This window comes from Procambarus clarkii, chromosome 6, assembly GCF_040958095.1.
Source record: "Procambarus clarkii isolate CNS0578487 chromosome 6, FALCON_Pclarkii_2.0, whole genome shotgun sequence".
Lineage (NCBI taxonomy): Eukaryota > Metazoa > Arthropoda > Malacostraca > Decapoda > Cambaridae > Procambarus > Procambarus clarkii.
This window is the reverse complement of record NC_091155.1, coordinates 28,586,617-28,602,817: the sequence shown is the minus strand read 5'-3', so window position 1 is coordinate 28,602,817 and position 16,201 is coordinate 28,586,617. Positions and strand designations below refer to the sequence as shown.

Genomic DNA, 16,201 nt, shown 5'->3' with positions numbered 1-16,201 from the left:
TCTGGACCTATAGTTGGCCAGGTGTGTGTACTCACCTAGTTGTGTTTGCGGGGGTTGAGCTCTTTGGTCCCGCCTCTCAACCGTCAATCAACAGGTGTACAGATTCCTGAGCCTATTGGGCTCTATCATATCTACACTTGAAACTGTGTATGGAGTCAGCCTCCACCACATTACTTCCTAATGCATTCCATTTGTCAACCACTCTGACACTAAAAAAGTTCTTTCTAATATCTCTGTGGCTCATTTGGGCACTCAGTTTCCCCTTGTGCGTATGCCCCTTGTGTTAAATAGCCTGTCTTTATCTACCCTATCAATTCCCTTGTGTGTGTGTGTGTGTGTGTGTGTGTGTGTGTGTGTGTGTGTGTGTGTGTGTGTGTGAAAAACGGTTTACACCGAAAAACGGAAATGAATGAAAAACGGTTTACACACGAGCGACTCACCACTGATGACGTCCGAACACTTCCGGAACACGTGCTTCGCTGACGACTTTTGTTCGAACCACAAGACTGTAAATACTTCACACACGTAATACAAATATAAATAATTGCCAACAGAACCTAAACACCATTTATATATGAGAAAAGTTCTGTTTTGAATGAACAGCATGTTAAAATTGATGAATGCGTCTTTGGGGTCGACGGCTGGATGGAATGGACTTGGTCTGAGGATGGGTTGCATAAACAGGGGGTTTGACGGGTGCCTGGAATAGACTTTGGGTCTTTGTTTGGAGGACGGGTTGAGATGGGAAAGAAAGGGCGTGGCGCAGTGGTAACTCACCACAAGCCTCGCGAGTGATATGACATGGGGTTCGAGTCCTGGCCTGGGTGGATTGACTAGCCACCAATCCTTAATGGTGCGCTTCTGTTAACCCAGCAGTAATTGGGTACCTGGTTAACCGATTAGCGGGTTGTATGCCATTTAAACTAGTGGGTAAGGCTAACTCGATTATGGTTGCACTGCTTACTCTTCTGTTTCTCCTTCTGCTATTCGCCGACTTTATCCTTTGCACCATACTGGGTTGCGCCTCAGCTCTGGTGCTTTTCGTTCCACTCCCGTCCTCAGCTTGTACGCTGACACTGGCTTCCTGTCTCTCCAGGACCGCCCAGATCGTTACAGTCTTCGCTACCTTGTGCGGTCCTTACAACACCCTCACTCATGTCTGTGTCGTGCTTTGATTTTTCCCTCTCTGTAGTTCCTGTTCCCCTTCACCACCTCCCTCTTTCTGTCCGGTTGTCTCGTCTGCAACATTCTCTTTCGATTAGTATTACTAATATTTCTCCTCGTGTTGTTCCGCCCTTACCCCCATGGAGGGTCCCCTTCCTCACTATTGCAAATCCCTGACCCACATCACTAAAGCTTTTACTCCTCCTACGGTTCTGAAACGTCTTTTCCTTGAACACTTTTCTTCACATTCCCGCTCAGTTTCCATCTTCACCGATGGGTCTAAGCCTGCCGACGGTATGGGCTACTCTGTTGTTTTTCCTGACCACACCTATATGTATCGCCTGCTTCCAGAGACTAGCATCTTCACGGCAGAACTTTATGCTATTCTCTATGCTCTTCGTCTCCTGCTTTCTCGCTGTCAGTCCTCCTTTGTGGTTGTGGCTGACTCTCACAGTGCCCTCATGGCTCTGGAGTCCTTTAATCCAGTCCATCCTGTGGTCGTCGAGATTCAACATTGGCTGTTTCTTATCTCCAGTAGATTTATGACAGTAGAGTTTTGCTGGATTCCCAGCCATGTTGGTGTCTCTTTAAATGAGCGTGCGGATGCTGCCGCTAAGGAAGCTATCCCGCACTTGTCCCATCTCCCGTAAAGGTATTCCTTATTCCGACTTTTACCCAGTTAATCATTCCTCCATCCTTACCCGTTGGCAAGCTTGTTGGTCTTCTGTTACTGGTAACAAACTGCGTACTCTTGAGGGTAGTGTGTCCCTGTGGCCTTCCTCTTACCACCGTAACCGGCGATGGGAAACAGCTCTGGCAAGGCTGTGTATTGGCCATACACGCTTAACTCACGGTCACTTAATGGAGCACTGCCCTGCTCCTTATTTTCCAAACTGCATTGTCCCTCTTACAGTTGTGCATATCCTTGTCGAATGTCTTGACTTCCAGGACGAGCGTGTGTCTTGCTTTCCGACCGTCCCTCGCGGTCACTTGTCCCTTGATAGAATTCTTGATGAATCGGATACTTTTGATATCGTTTGCCTTATGCGTTTCTGTTTTCATATTGGCATCCTCAGTGATATTTAGCGCCCTCTGATTATTCAGCACCTTTGATGGTGCTACATAGCCTTCCCGGCTTGGTGCCTTCTCTAATAATTACTTACTTACCATGAGCCAAGGGAAAGGAAAGCTCTCAGCCTGCTACCAGGAGTAGCAGGCTGAGAGCTTTTAAGCCACCTGTGCTTAAAACAGGAGACAAGTAGGAATCTACATTATAAGGGGAAAGCAGCTACATGAATGAGAAACAGGAAAATAGTAGATTAAATTTAAATTTTGCCCCGAGGGGCGAGTTTATTGGGCAGCGCCACTCATATAATTCAAACACTAACACCACAGGCACACATTTCCAAGATAACATCAGCAGCATATGAAAAGCTGACAAACTTTAGAACGGCATTTAAAAACCTATATAAAGACTCTTTCAAGACGGTCTATATATAAAACACATACTAGAATATGTGACACCGGCCAAGAATCCGCACGACCTGCAACATAAAAACTTGGAGAAGTTCAGAAGTTTGCAACAAAATTTCAGTCAGAATTAAGAGGACTAAATTGCGAAGATGCATTTTTGGCGCTGAATCTTACAGCTCTAGAGGAGAAAAACAGACGGAAACCGGAAACGAAAATGATTCAAAGGAATGTAAAGAAATACTGGTTCCATGCACGGGTGGTCAACACATCCACAAGGGCCGTGATGAGGATTCGAACCTATGCCCGAGAGCATCCCAGACGCTGCCTTAATCGACTGAGCTACGACATGGTCAAAAGGGTGGGTCATGGTCAACACGTGGGATGCTCTGTAAGATGAAGTTGTAGAAGCCACCTCCATCCACAACGTGAAGGCAACATATAACGACGAAGTCAACACCTTGGGAAATTGAAACTAAAAAAAGCATCAAAGACAAGACGATTAGCTAGGAGAGTCAGGATGAGCTGGACCTCACGTCCTCCTAGATGGTGTTAGGTGAACACTGTCAAGCTGACGCTGGTGGACGCTAGGCAGCCCCTGGCCAGGAGGACGCTAGGCAGCCCCTGGCCAGGAGGACGCTAGGCAGCCCCTGGCCAGGAGGACGCTAGGCAGCCCCTGGCCAGGAGGACCCAAGGCAGCCCCTGGCCAGGAGGACGCTAGGCAGCCCCTGGCCAGGAGGACCCAAGGCAGCCCCTGGCCAGGAGGACCCAAGGCAGCCCCTGGCCAGGAGGACGCTGGTGGACGCTAGGCAGCCCCTGGCCAGGACACAAGACAGTCCCTGGCCAGGAGGACCCAAGGCAGCCCCTGGCCAGGAGGACCCAAGGCAGCCCCTGGCCAGGAGGACCCAAGGCAGCCCCTGGCCAGGAGGACGCTGGTGGACGCTAGGCAGCCCCTGGCCAGGACACAAGACAGTCCCTGGCCAGGAGGACCCAAGGCAGCCCCTGGCCAGGAGGACCCAAGGCAGCCCCTGGCCAGGAGGACCCAAGGCAGCCCCTGGCCAGGAGGACGCTGGTGGACGCTAGGCAGCCCCTGGCCAGGACACAAGACAGTCCCTGGCCAGGAGGACCCAAGGCAGCCCCTGGCCAGGAGGACCCAAGGCAGCCCCTGGCCAGGAGGACCCAAGGCAGCCCCTGGCCAGGAGGACCCAAGGCAGCCCCTGGCCAGGAGGACCCAAGGCAGCCCCTGGCCAGGAGGACGCTGGTGGACGCTAGGCAGCCCCTGGCCAGGAGGACGCTGGTGGACGCTAGGCAGCCCCTGGCCAGGACACAAGACAGTCCCTGGCCACACACTTAAACACAAGTCTAAGGTCTTTACTGCGAGCCACAAATCACTAAAGTCTTGTCCCGCGGACGTCGTCAATAATGCTTTTTGGCCTTATTGTTTTATTATATTTATCGGCGCTGTCTTTTATCTTGATTTAATCTTTGGTGGTTTTCTCCTTCCATTCTATTGTTTCCTTGCACTTGCCACTAAGAAGTTTGCTCCGACACTTAGTGGTTTAAATATTGGTTTTGGCCGGGGCATGTTAAGGCCTCGCTCGGGGCCACTTTCTCCCCCCCCCCCCCCCCCCTCCCCGTCACCGTCCACACCTGCTGCCCGCCAACCTTCACCACCCACACCTGCTGCCCCCAGCCCACCGTCACCACCCACACCTGCCCCCAGCCCACCTTCACCACCCACACCTGCTGCCCGCCCACCGTCACCACCCACACCTGCCCCCAGCCCACCAGGCAAGGTGTGGGCAGAGGAGGGAAGGTGTGGGCGCCACTGAGGACAAGAAGACCAATCGTCCTGAAGCAAGATCACAGTTTAAACAGTTATGAGGCTATAGCGTGCCTCGCCAAACATTATTATATTTTAACTTTCAATATTTAATTGCAAATGTTGACTAATGTTGAGACACTAGTAGTCTTGCGTCCTTCCACAGCCACGAAAGACGATTGAAATCATCTTCTGAATTGACTTTAATTCGTACTATGGACATAAAAAATTATGATAGTTTGTCTTCCAAGATAACAGAGTTAATGAAATTGTTAAAAATTGATTATACATTAGTCCAGATCAGTTTTTTTAAAGTTTTACATTTAATAATATAGTGCTGAAGTGAATGATTAAGCCTCGGTAAGTTGCAACAAGATGTGTCGATATATTTCGTGCAACGTCACGTTGTTGAGTCCCATTATGCAGTGTTCACACTAATGGCAATTATTGCACATGTTGTCGTAGCAATGAGCGCTGCAGCGCTCTGATATATGGCCAGGGCTTTGTTCTAAAACAAAATTAATTAGTTTTAGTTTGTATTTTTATTAATTGCATTAAAAGGTCGAGAGTCACTTGTCTGAATTATTGCAAGTTCATCACTGGATGAACACTAATTGATACAAGTTTATCACTGGATGTACACTAATTTAGAGGAAAGGTCGTTATCGATGTTCCTATAAGTTCTTATAAGCAGACGATGAGTCACAATAACGTGGCTAAAGTATGTTGACCAGACCACACACTAGAAAGTGAAGGGACGACGACGTTTCGGTCCGTCCTGGACCATTCTCAAGTCGATGAGAATGGACTCATTGAGTTGAGAATGGTCCAGGACGGACCGAAACGTCGTCGTCCCTTCACTTTCTAGTGTGTAGTCTGGTCAACAAGTTCCTATAAGTTCCAATAATCTGACAAGTCACTTGAGGCATGATTATGATGGGTTGTTTAAAGACTACAGTACACTTTAGTCACACACACTACCACTCACCCGCCTTGTAGTGTAAGGTACTCTGTGGGTAGGTAAGTGCCCAGTACCTCAGCTTGTGCTGTGCTCACTCAGGCGCTCAATATTTGCATGCCAGACTGGTTCATTTTTCTTGATAAATTGCAAAAACTCAAATGGTATTTTTACCTGTTCGTGCTTATACAGAACACTCAAGAAAAGCATAATATTCAGTTTGAGATTCTGAACATTACTTTCAATACTTTTTCAATGTTATGAATCTCAAAGCTTAAGTATTAAAATGTTGCGCTAAATTGATTCGTGTATAATATGTAGAGTCTCGGACATGTTTCCAGGGAAAATATAGTCAGTAATGAACAAAGTCACAAGGGCCGTGATGAGGGTTCGAACCTTACGAACCCGGGATGATCCCAGACGCTGCCTTACTCGACTAGGCCACGATATAATTACCGGGTGTAAATGAATTGAATTATTTATGGATGAAATAATGAATTATTGAATTAATTCAATGAAATTAATTATTTATGGATGACAGAGAACATAGAGTTGTTAAGGATTGAACTCACTGTCCCTTGAATACTGCTGCTGGTGGGGGGGAGGGTTCTTATTGTTCCAACTATTTAATACAACCCATAGCGTTAATTTGGCCTATTCTCTCATAGACAAAAACAGTGAGATACCCAGGATGGTGAGCACTCACTGTCTACTGCATCTTGGCTTTATAATTGTTTACGAGAAAACTTTAAGAGGATGTAAGGCACGACAGTCAACTAGAGAGCTTATACAGACCCTCTGAACAATACAAGAATATTTTATGTTCATTCTAAATCTATTACCAACAATAATTTTGCTTAGCTTTTGTGGGCAAGATTTCCACCAGTGGCCTCGATTATGAGATGTATTAATAAGACTCGCCTGTCTCCACACTCATCTCATTCATGGTAATCAGCTGGAGAAGCCTTGTTTTATCAAGAGATAATGTAACCTCGTTCTACTGTTCTCCTTTTAAATGCAGAGCTTCTGGCCTAATTTGTCTGCCATAATATCATCAGTGTAAGGCAGACTCTTAACTCTCTGCCAGACTAACTTAACTCTCGGACTCTTAACAGACTCTCTCACTAACCCCTTACAGCAGGACTCATAACAAAGGAGAAAAAACCAAATCACCCAATCACCAAAGGTCATTGGCTCGCCAGGAAACAAAAAATCAGCAGACAAGCTGCAGACAAAAATTACCCCAAAAATATTAATAATGGCTTAGCAATACCTATTCTCAGACCAAAAAAATAAACAAAATTATATAATCATAGAATAAGGTGAAGACATTAATCAAATATTGGCGGTCAATGTTTGAGTGGAGAGGAATCATTAGCGGCTTGGCTTGGCCTTGGGGTCGTGGTTCGAGGTGGCCCCTCTCCGCCTCGCCTCACTCCCGCCATTTTCTCTAACCAGTTTTTTTTTTATCTGAATATCTAACATGCAATATACATTAAGACGACGAACCTTTTTTTTGGGTTGCTTTATGAGAGAACATAGAAATATATATATAAATAATTAGCTTCCATCGCTTCCAAAATATGACTAATGGGAAGGGATAGGGAGGGATATTAATTGTCGTGTGTATTGACCCTGACATACAGAATAGGAATCAATAATTATCGCTATTCTGTTAGCAAGAAACCCGTGTTCTCTGAACTATTGATCTAAATGATTAATTTAATCATATTTCGTACGCAGCCATCACAGGGACATGTTTAAGTCTTTGTGACAGCAAAGTTACGCTTGAAACCTTACAGCATTTCATGAGTTAATTTCTTGTTTCGTTTTTGCAGATCTTGAATAGCTGAGTCGCACACACCGGCAGGTGTTTGGCGCGGGTGTTTGGCGCGGGTGCTTGGCGCGGGTGTTTGGCGCGGGTGTTTGGCGCGGGTGCTTGGCGCGGGTGCTTGGCGCGGGTGTTTGGCGCGGGTGTTTGGCGCGGGTGTTTGGCGCGGGTGTTTGGCGCGGGTGTTTGGCGCGGGTGCTTGGCGCGGGTGCTTGGCGCGGGTGTTTGGCGCGGGTGTTTGGCGCGGGTGCTTGGCGCGGGTGCTTGGCGCGGGTGTTTGGCGCGGGTGTTTGGCGCGGGTGTTTGGCGCGGGTGTTTGGCGCGGGTGTTTGGCGCGGGTGTTTGGCGCGGGTGTTTGGCGCGGGTGTTTGGCGCGGGTGTTTGGCGCGGGTGTTTGGCGCGGGTGCTTGGCGCGGGTGTTTGGCGCGGGTGTTTGGCGCGGGTGTTTGGCGCGGGTGCTTGGCGCGGGTGTTTGGCGCGGGTGTTTGGCGCGGGTGTTTGGCGCGGGTGTTTGGCGCGGGTGTTTGGCGCGGGTGCTTGGCGCGGGTGTTTGGCGCGGGTGTTTGGCGCGGGTGTTTGGCGCGGGTGTTTGGCGCGGGTGTTTGGCGCGGGTGTTTGGCGCGGGTGTTTGGCGCGGGTGTGAATTAAAACCACATCTCGAAGATTTACATAAAAATGAGCATAGAAAAATTTGACTTTAATACTTTGTGGAGCAATAATGTCAGCGCCTCGCGTCGCTAACCATTGAATTATTCACATTTCTGGTGATCTGCCAACGAGAGAAATTGACTCGTTTGTCCAAATGAATAAATATGTCCAAGTGAATCGATTTGTCCAAGTGATTTAATTTGTCCAAGTGATTTAATTTGTCCAAGTGATTTAATTTGTCCAAGTGATTTAATTTGTCCAAGTGATTTAATTTGTCCAAGTGATTTAATTTGTCCAAGTGATTTAATTTGTCCAAGTGATTTAATTTGTCCAAGTGATTTAATTTGTCCAAGTGATTTAATTTGTCCAAGTGATTTAATTTATCCAAGTGATTTAATTTGTCCAAGTGATTTAATTTATCCAAGTGATTTAATTTGTCCAAGTGATTTAATTTGTCCAAGTGATTTAATTTGTCCAAGTGATTTAATTTGTCCAAGTGATTTAATTTGTCCAAGTGATTTAATTTGTCCAAGTGATTTAATTTGTCCAAGTGATTTAATTTGTCCAAGTGATTTAATTTATCCAAGTGATTTAATTTGTCCAAGTGATTTAATTTATCCAAGTGATTTAATTTGTCCAAGTGATTTAATTTGTCCAAGTGATTTAATTTGTCCAGGTGACTCGTTTCCCCTTCTCTTACTCCATTGAGTAATAATGTCAAGAACAAGATGAGTAATAAAGGTTTGATCAATAATGTGACGATTAAAAATAGTGAGAAAATCGATCAATACTGTGGATGAATTTACTAAGTATGATCTATAAACAAAAAATTATTTTGTGTAAACAATCGTACAGACTTAAGTGTGTTGCCCAAAGTGTTGAGTGTAGCGAGTGTGTGATTGGTCAGTGGGGTGAGCACTGTGATGTGGTGACGTCACCACACCCCAGCCCGTGATTGGTGGTCCTCACGAGCATCAGATGCGCCGCCTCATACGTCACTACCCTCAAAAGGCGGTGATTGGCGAGCATGACGGTCATCATCTGCGTCATCTATTACGTCACTACCCACAAAAGGCGCTGATTGGTGAGCATGACGATCATCATCCGCGTCATCACTTACGTCATTGTGCTCCCAACGCCGTGAATGGTGAACATGACGAGGATTTATCATTACGTCATTCCTTACGTCATCATATTGGCCACCATCAACTCCCACACACACATCAGGTAAGCTCCGGGGCTCCGGCTGCTGGCTTTCCTTATTTATTCCCCCTCAGTATCTTGTACGTTGTGATCATATGCCCCTCTGTTCCTTCTGTCCTCTAGGGTAGTGAGATTTAGCTCCATTAGCCTATGTTCGCAGCTTATTCCTCTTAGCTCAATCTTGTTGCAAACCATTAAACCAGGGTCCATTAAATTTTGGATTTATGCTACACAAGGTGCGGATTCCATGCCGGTGCTGCATATTATATTATTGATCCAACAAATGTTGTGTAGCTTGCCTTGAAGGAGTCCTGATTTAGGTTCCTAAACGATGTTCTTATATTTGTCAGCGTCCCATATGCCGCCGATGTTATCCTGTTTATGTGTGTCTCCGGTGTTAGTGTTGGACTCATAGCCACTCCCAGATCTTTCTGATTTCTGTAGCTGTCTTCCCCTTATGGTGTAGATGGCTTCTGGTCTCCTCCCTTCCTGTCCCATCTTCATTACCTTACACTTGTTGGGACTAAATTCCCCCGACCATTTGTCTGACCACTCCTGGAGTTTGTCAAGTTCCTCCTGTAACTCCCTGCAGTCCTCCTCTATCTTCACGTTCCTCATCAGCTTCGCATCAGCAAATATCGACATGTCTGAGCTCATTCCCTGGGGTAAGGTCGTTCACATCAATTAGGTACAGCATCGGTCCCAGGAAAGAGCCTTGTGGGACTCCACACTCATTACATTCCTCGAGCTTGTGACTGTCTTCTCTGTCTGTGACTCTCTGCTTTCTGTCCTTCAGGTACTCCCTTACCCAGTCGCCCCAGCCTGGCTGGGGGAACAGTGTCCAGTGGTTTTTGATAGTCTAGAAAAAATACAGTCTAACTAGGTATCATTTTCTTGTCTTATTTTAGTAAACTGGTTATAAAACTCAATCTAGTTTGTCAGACACGAATTTCCATTTCTAAATGTTGGGGATTTTTTGTGACGTAGTCAGTCTTGACGAGACGCGCCATCACTCTCCACCTGGTTCATTTCTGCTGCACTTTACAAGGCATGTGGTGGTGGTGGTGGGTGGCAGGGTGTGTGGTGGTGGTGGTGGTGGGTGGTAGGGTGTGTGGTGGTGGGTGGTAGGGTGTGTGGTGGTGGGTGGTAGGGTGTGTGTGGTGGTGGGTGGTAGGGTGTGTGTGGTGGTGGGTGACAATCCTCCCCCCTCCCACCTGTCCACAGGTCCAAGGGGCCTGAGTAATGCAGGCGGGAGTACAATCTTATCCTTGACAATAAATAAGACTAAGATGATATCCCGCTGACACTGTCAGAGACTCTTCATGTTCATCTTCCTTCAACCTGTGTCTCGCTCTACTAATATCTCTCTCTCTCTCTCTCTCTCTCTCTCTCTCTCTCTCTCTCTCTCTCTCTCTCTCTCTCTCTCTCTCTCTCTCTCTCTCTCTCTCTCTCTCTCTCTCTCTCTGTATATATATAATGTGTCGTACCTAGTAGCCAGAACGCACTTCTCGGCCTACTATGGAAGGCCCGATTTGCCTAATAGACCGAGTGATTTTCTTTATTTTCAACAAATTGCTTCCAATTGGTCCATTTGAATTATTATTATTATTATATTAAGAATATAAATTATTGACAAAGTTATGTTAGATTAGGTTAGGCTAAGATTAGGTAGGGTTGGTTAGGTTACGACATATATCTACCTTAGTTTTAACTCAAATTAAAAAATAATGAACTCATACATAATAAAATGGATAGCTTTATCATTTCGTAAGAAGAAAATAGAAAAATATATAAATTCAGGAAAACTTGGCTTATTAGGCAAATCGGCCCTTGCATAGTAAGCCGAGTACTTTATTCTGGTTACTAGATACAACATATATATATATATATATATATATATATATATATATATATATATATATATATATATATATATATATATATAAATATATATATATAATTACAAATGTGGCCTTAACACATACACAACACAACCAAAACAACCAATGTAAAACACGACAATGGTGAAACATTGATAAATGTCACAGACGGGTTCGATCATTGTTGCAAGTCAAACACTTCTTCGAATTCCTCCGAAGCTGGACTCGTGCCCAAGACGCAACAGGCATTTTCCCTCTGAATCGCAACACTGACGCGCTGGAACAAGAAACTTTTTGCTCTCTGATCTTTTGTAGCGCCAATCAATTTGTTCCCAAATTTCTTTAAATATGACAGTGTCAGACCACGGAGGAAGAATTGAAACAGGAATTACCTTAAGTACTTTCGTATGTTACATCTTCAGAAGGAAGATATATATATATATATATATATATATATATATATATATATATATATATATATATATATATATATATATATATATATATATATATATAATATATTGCGTGTCAACCAATTTATATAAATAAAAATGTAAATGTTCGTTTGTTCAAAATCGCTAGTCTCTGAAAGTTCTTCACCGATTGCTTTGAAATTTTGACACAACGTTCCATTCGCATACGAGCGGGTTTGTATATACATACTATATAGATGTCACGTCTGTGATGGGTAAAAACATTTTTTTTTTTACTGTGTTTTTCGTGTGTTTTTCATGTAAGGGAAATCATCGAAACCTCTTTAAAGATGGCTTTAAAATTTTGACACAACGTTGCATTCGAATAGGCGCGTGTTTTTATATACCTACTATATACATGCCTTATCTGTGACAGGAAAAACATGTTTTTTTGAAAAACAGCGCCATCTGTTGCACGTAAGAGCAACACACGCTGCACTAAATATGTTACCATTCCATTTCAATGTTTTCGATTGCATTGATAAATGGAATTTTCATAGATTTCGATTTATTTTCATTTTGATTTAATTATTTTGTGTGACATTGCTTTGGAATTGAGCTGTGTTGTTTACCATACTGTTCATTTCGTGAGTATAGTTTTTTTTATGTTTTTTTTCATTTATTTTTTTTAACTGTTCGTATTTTTCAGTGATGGGAACATAGATCATTTGATGTTCCCAAATTTCTGATGGGAACATCAGATAATTTAGGAATGCATCGGACGAGGGAGTGGGGAATGGTGGGGAGGACGAGGGGACGGTTGCTGTGGCTCAGCAACGCACATGCACTGCTGAGCCATAGCAACACAGCTACAGCTAGTTATATATATAAATGCAAGCGGCTTCTACAACCTGCTCGTTTAGTTCATTCTATTTTCGAACGATTGTTACGCTTAACTAACAAAAAAGTGTTGATAGCACCTGTTTCACAAGCTTCCGTCCATTTCCTCTTGTCTGTCGGTATTTATTGAACACTGTCTATTTTCCGCTCTATTAATCCTTCAAGGTATTTTAATGTCTCACTTTACAACCTACGCCATCCCACACACTTCGGGGCTATGTTCTGTTCCTTTTTAACCTTGGCTATGTGCATTTTGAGGCAGGGGTTCTAGGGCGTGTCTGCGGACTTTGAGAGTAAATGTCACGTTATTTATAAGAACATAAGAATGAAAGTAACTGCAGAAAGCCTTTTGCCCATACTATGCAGCTCCTGTTTATTTCCACCCAATCTCACATATATATATATATATATAACGTACGCTGGAAACAATCAAGGGATCCTGCTTGATTTGTTGCTAAATACTGTTGTGATGTTGACCAGACGTAGAGCATGCTGCTGGTATGCTGTTTACACGTGCCTCTGGAGCTAGAGTTGTGTTATATCCACTCTTGTCCCTCTGTGTGTGGGGGGTTACAGAGAGACATAGAGCCTCGCTGCTCTACACCGTCCTCCCCTCTCCCTCCTCCTCACAGCGGCGCCCATCTCCATCACTTTGCGCCTTCTGTCTTGAATTTTAGTTTCAACTGAAATTTTTTTCAGTAAAAGCAAAAGATCAGATGTAATATAAACAAGAAGCAATGATTTCAAGGTCAACTGGCCACAATGTAGCACTAAGAACATTAGATGCTTTGTCACCAATAGGGTTATTAACCCATGGAACCGCCTACCCGCCCATGCCGTATATGACAAAACTCTTGTTAACTTTTAAAGTACAGCTAGAAAAGATCGTCAAGGCAAATCGGGGAGGGGGACCTTCGACAAGCCGCCGGCTTCCTGTCCTTTCGAGGCCAATAGGGTTAGTGGCTCTCAGGTAAAGTCAGGAAATCCAGCTGTTATTTCTCGGACCAACTCTGCAGGTGTGTACTCACCTATTTGTGGTTGCGGGGGTTGAGTTTTGGCTCTTTGGTCCCGCCTCTCAACTGTCAATCAACTGGTGTACAGGTTCTTGAGCCTACTGGGCTCTATCATATCTACATTTGAAGCACAACTAGGTAAATACAGGTGTGTGTGTGTGTGTGTGTGTGTGTGTGTGTGTGTGTGAGTGTGTGCGCGCGAGCGATTACAGATAACTTCAAAGTAAATTACAATTGGAGAGTTTCCCGGGTTGCCAGAAGTGACCACAGCGTCAGAGCCACCTTTCATCATGTGGGTGATTTACACCACAACGCTCAAGCAATTTATATTTTAAATTTACGCTCTGGTTATCTGCTATCACATATATGATCGCTAATAGTTTTTCCTAATTTACACACACATACACACACACACACGCACACGCACACGCACGCACGCACACACACACACACACACACACGCACACGCACACGCACACGCACACGCACACACACACACACACACACACACACACGCACACACACACACACACGCACACGCACACGCACACACACACACACACACACACACACTAAATGTCTCACCTGACTGCACTTTCCCGTCAGTCTAGGGACAAAATGTGTGCTCCGTCGACTAGAACATCTCTGAGACGGGCTCTCTGGTGTTCCGTCTCCACATGCTGTTCTCGGCAGCTCTAAGCTGTGCTTTAGTTCGGCATACAACAGTAAAATAAATATAATTTTATAAAGTCTGGGTGGAAGAAGGGGACCCTTAGCCTCGGAGGAAACCACACATAACGCATTAGAGGGAATGTTTAGGTTCACTCCATACACCTTACTTTTCTCCTACCAGCCCCTTACTTTTGTATTTTTTGTGCTTTATTAGACACTTAAAGGTTACAAGATGTACATTAGTTGATACAATGAGTACTTAAAGGTTATGGATCTCTTGGAGCTCCTCCGCTTTCGGACAGGAACCGAGGACGCAGCAGGCGTTTCTCCTCTGGATCTCCACACTGAGGCGCTGAAACAAAAAACTGGCAGCCCTTGGGTCTCTGGTGACGTCAATGATCCTGGAATCCAATTCATTGAGAAATCCCAAGGCACTCTTACCCCAGGGGCCATGCGTCTCAGATGCTATGGGAACAAAGGTATATTGACCTTCCAATCGCTTGTATTTGACTGATTTTGCTATTTCCCTGTGGTTGGCCGCCCCACCTGCTTGATCAGCACCGAGGTGTACATAGGTGTCAGCCAGGGTGGATACACAAGTGTAGTCCCACACCAACTGTCTGCCCCTTTCCCAGCGGTATATACTGAAAAAAATCCGAAGTCGAAATTTCAACTTCAAATAAAGGAAGTCAGAGTACGTATAAGATATTCCCCTGGCAGTCCTTCATGCAGGGTGTGGGGGATCTCTTGAGATGATGAGGTTATCTTGAGATGATTTCGGGGCTTTAGTGTCCCAGCGGCCCGGTCCTCGACCAGGCCTCCACCCCCAGGAAGCAGCCCGTGACAGCTGATTAACACCCAGGTACCTATTTTACTGCTAGGTAACAGGGGTGAAAGAAACTCTGCCCATTGTTTCTCGCCAGCGCCTGGGATCGAACCCAGGACCACAGGATCACAAGTCCAGTGTGCTGTCCGCTCGGCCGACCGGCTCCCCAAATTGTGAAACATGACAATCAACAGCCTCATCACTCGGGCCACTGACCTCATCTCTCCTCCACACCACATCATCAACAGCCTCATCACACGAGTGCCAATTAGAGTGTGTGATGAGTGACGGCACTAAAGAGTGTGAGCGTTGAGTGGCAGCAGAGCAGCTAGAGCAGAGCCCAGACAGCAGAGCCCAGGAGACCAGGCAAAGCCAGCCAGGTAATGCAGCCTTAATAAACCATGAATATAATTACCATTTGTTAACGCTGGCCGAACGTTAGTGTTTACCTCGCTTACCCCTGTCATGCTGCTCGCGTTGACCTATGCTGCCTGGCCTGGCCTCTTGTCTGGTTAATGCTGCCTGGCCTGGCCTCTTGTCTGGTTAATGCTGCCTGGCCTGTTGTCTGATTAATGCTGCCTGGCCTGTTGTCTGATTAATGCTGCCTGGCCTGGCCTCTTGTCTGGTTAATGCTGCCTGACCTGGCCTCTTGTCTGGTTAATGCTGCCTGGCCTGTCCTATTGTCTGAGTAATGCTGCCTGGCATGGGCTGTTGTCTGAGTAATGCTGCCTGGCCTGGCCTCTTGTCTGGTTAATGCTGCCTGGCCTGGCCTCTTGTCTGAGTAATGCTGCCTGGCCTGTCCTCTTATCTGAGTAATGCTGCCTGACCTGGCCTCGTGTCTGGTTAATGCTGCCTGGCCTGTCCTATTGTCTGAGTAATGCTGCCTGGCATGGGCTGTTGTCTGAGTAATGCTGCCTGGCCTGGCCTCTTGTCTGGTTAATGCTGCCTGGCCTGGCCTCTTGTCTGAGTAATGCTGCCTGGCCTGGCCTCTTGTCTGAGTAATGCTGCCTGACCTGGCCTCTTGTCTGAGTAATGCTGCCTGGTCTGGACACTTGTCTGATTAATGCTGCCTGGTCTGGCCTCTTGTCTGGTTAATGCTGCCTGGCCTGTTGTCTGATTAATGCTGCCTGGCCTGTTGTCTGATTAATGCTGCCTGGCCTGGCCTGTTTTCTGATTAATGCTGCCTGGCCTGGCCTGTTTTTTTATTAATGCTGCCTGGCCTGGCCTATTGTCTGAGTAATGCTGCCTGGCCTGGCCTATTGTCTGAGTAATGCTGCCTGGCATGGCCTGTTTTCTGATTAATGCTGCCTGGCATGGCCTCTTGTCTGGTTAATGCTGCCTGGTCTGGCCTCTTGTTTGATAAATGCTGCCTGGTCTGGCCTCTTGTCTGCTAAATGCTGC

The 16,201-nt window shown here is 45.7% G+C and overlaps 2 protein-coding genes across 4 annotated transcripts in view; one reads left to right on the top strand and one right to left on the bottom strand.

Moving 5' to 3' along the window:
* Window positions 1–16,201, top strand: part of Wnt2 (Wnt oncogene analog 2) — a 146,204-nt gene that overhangs the window by 73,958 nt on the left and 56,045 nt on the right. For 2 of the 3 annotated variants that reach the window (XM_069307616.1, XM_045736051.2), the window contains one exon: window positions 8,570–9,120. In XM_069307616.1, the coding sequence (XP_069163717.1) occupies window positions 9,038–9,120 (83 nt within the window). In that variant the 5' untranslated portion in view covers window positions 8,570–9,037. Of the gene's footprint in view, window positions 1–8,412; window positions 9,121–16,201 lie in introns of those variants that run through there. The other variant, XM_069307620.1, reaches the window with a different exon arrangement.
* Window positions 7,211–9,018, bottom strand: LOC138355738 (BUD13 homolog). The gene is made up of 2 exons (XM_069311069.1): window positions 9,014–9,018; window positions 7,211–7,901 (listed from the first exon to the last, which is right to left on the bottom strand). Exons 1-2 carry the CDS (start codon window positions 9,016–9,018, stop codon window positions 7,211–7,213), a joined length of 696 nt encoding a protein of 231 aa, XP_069167170.1.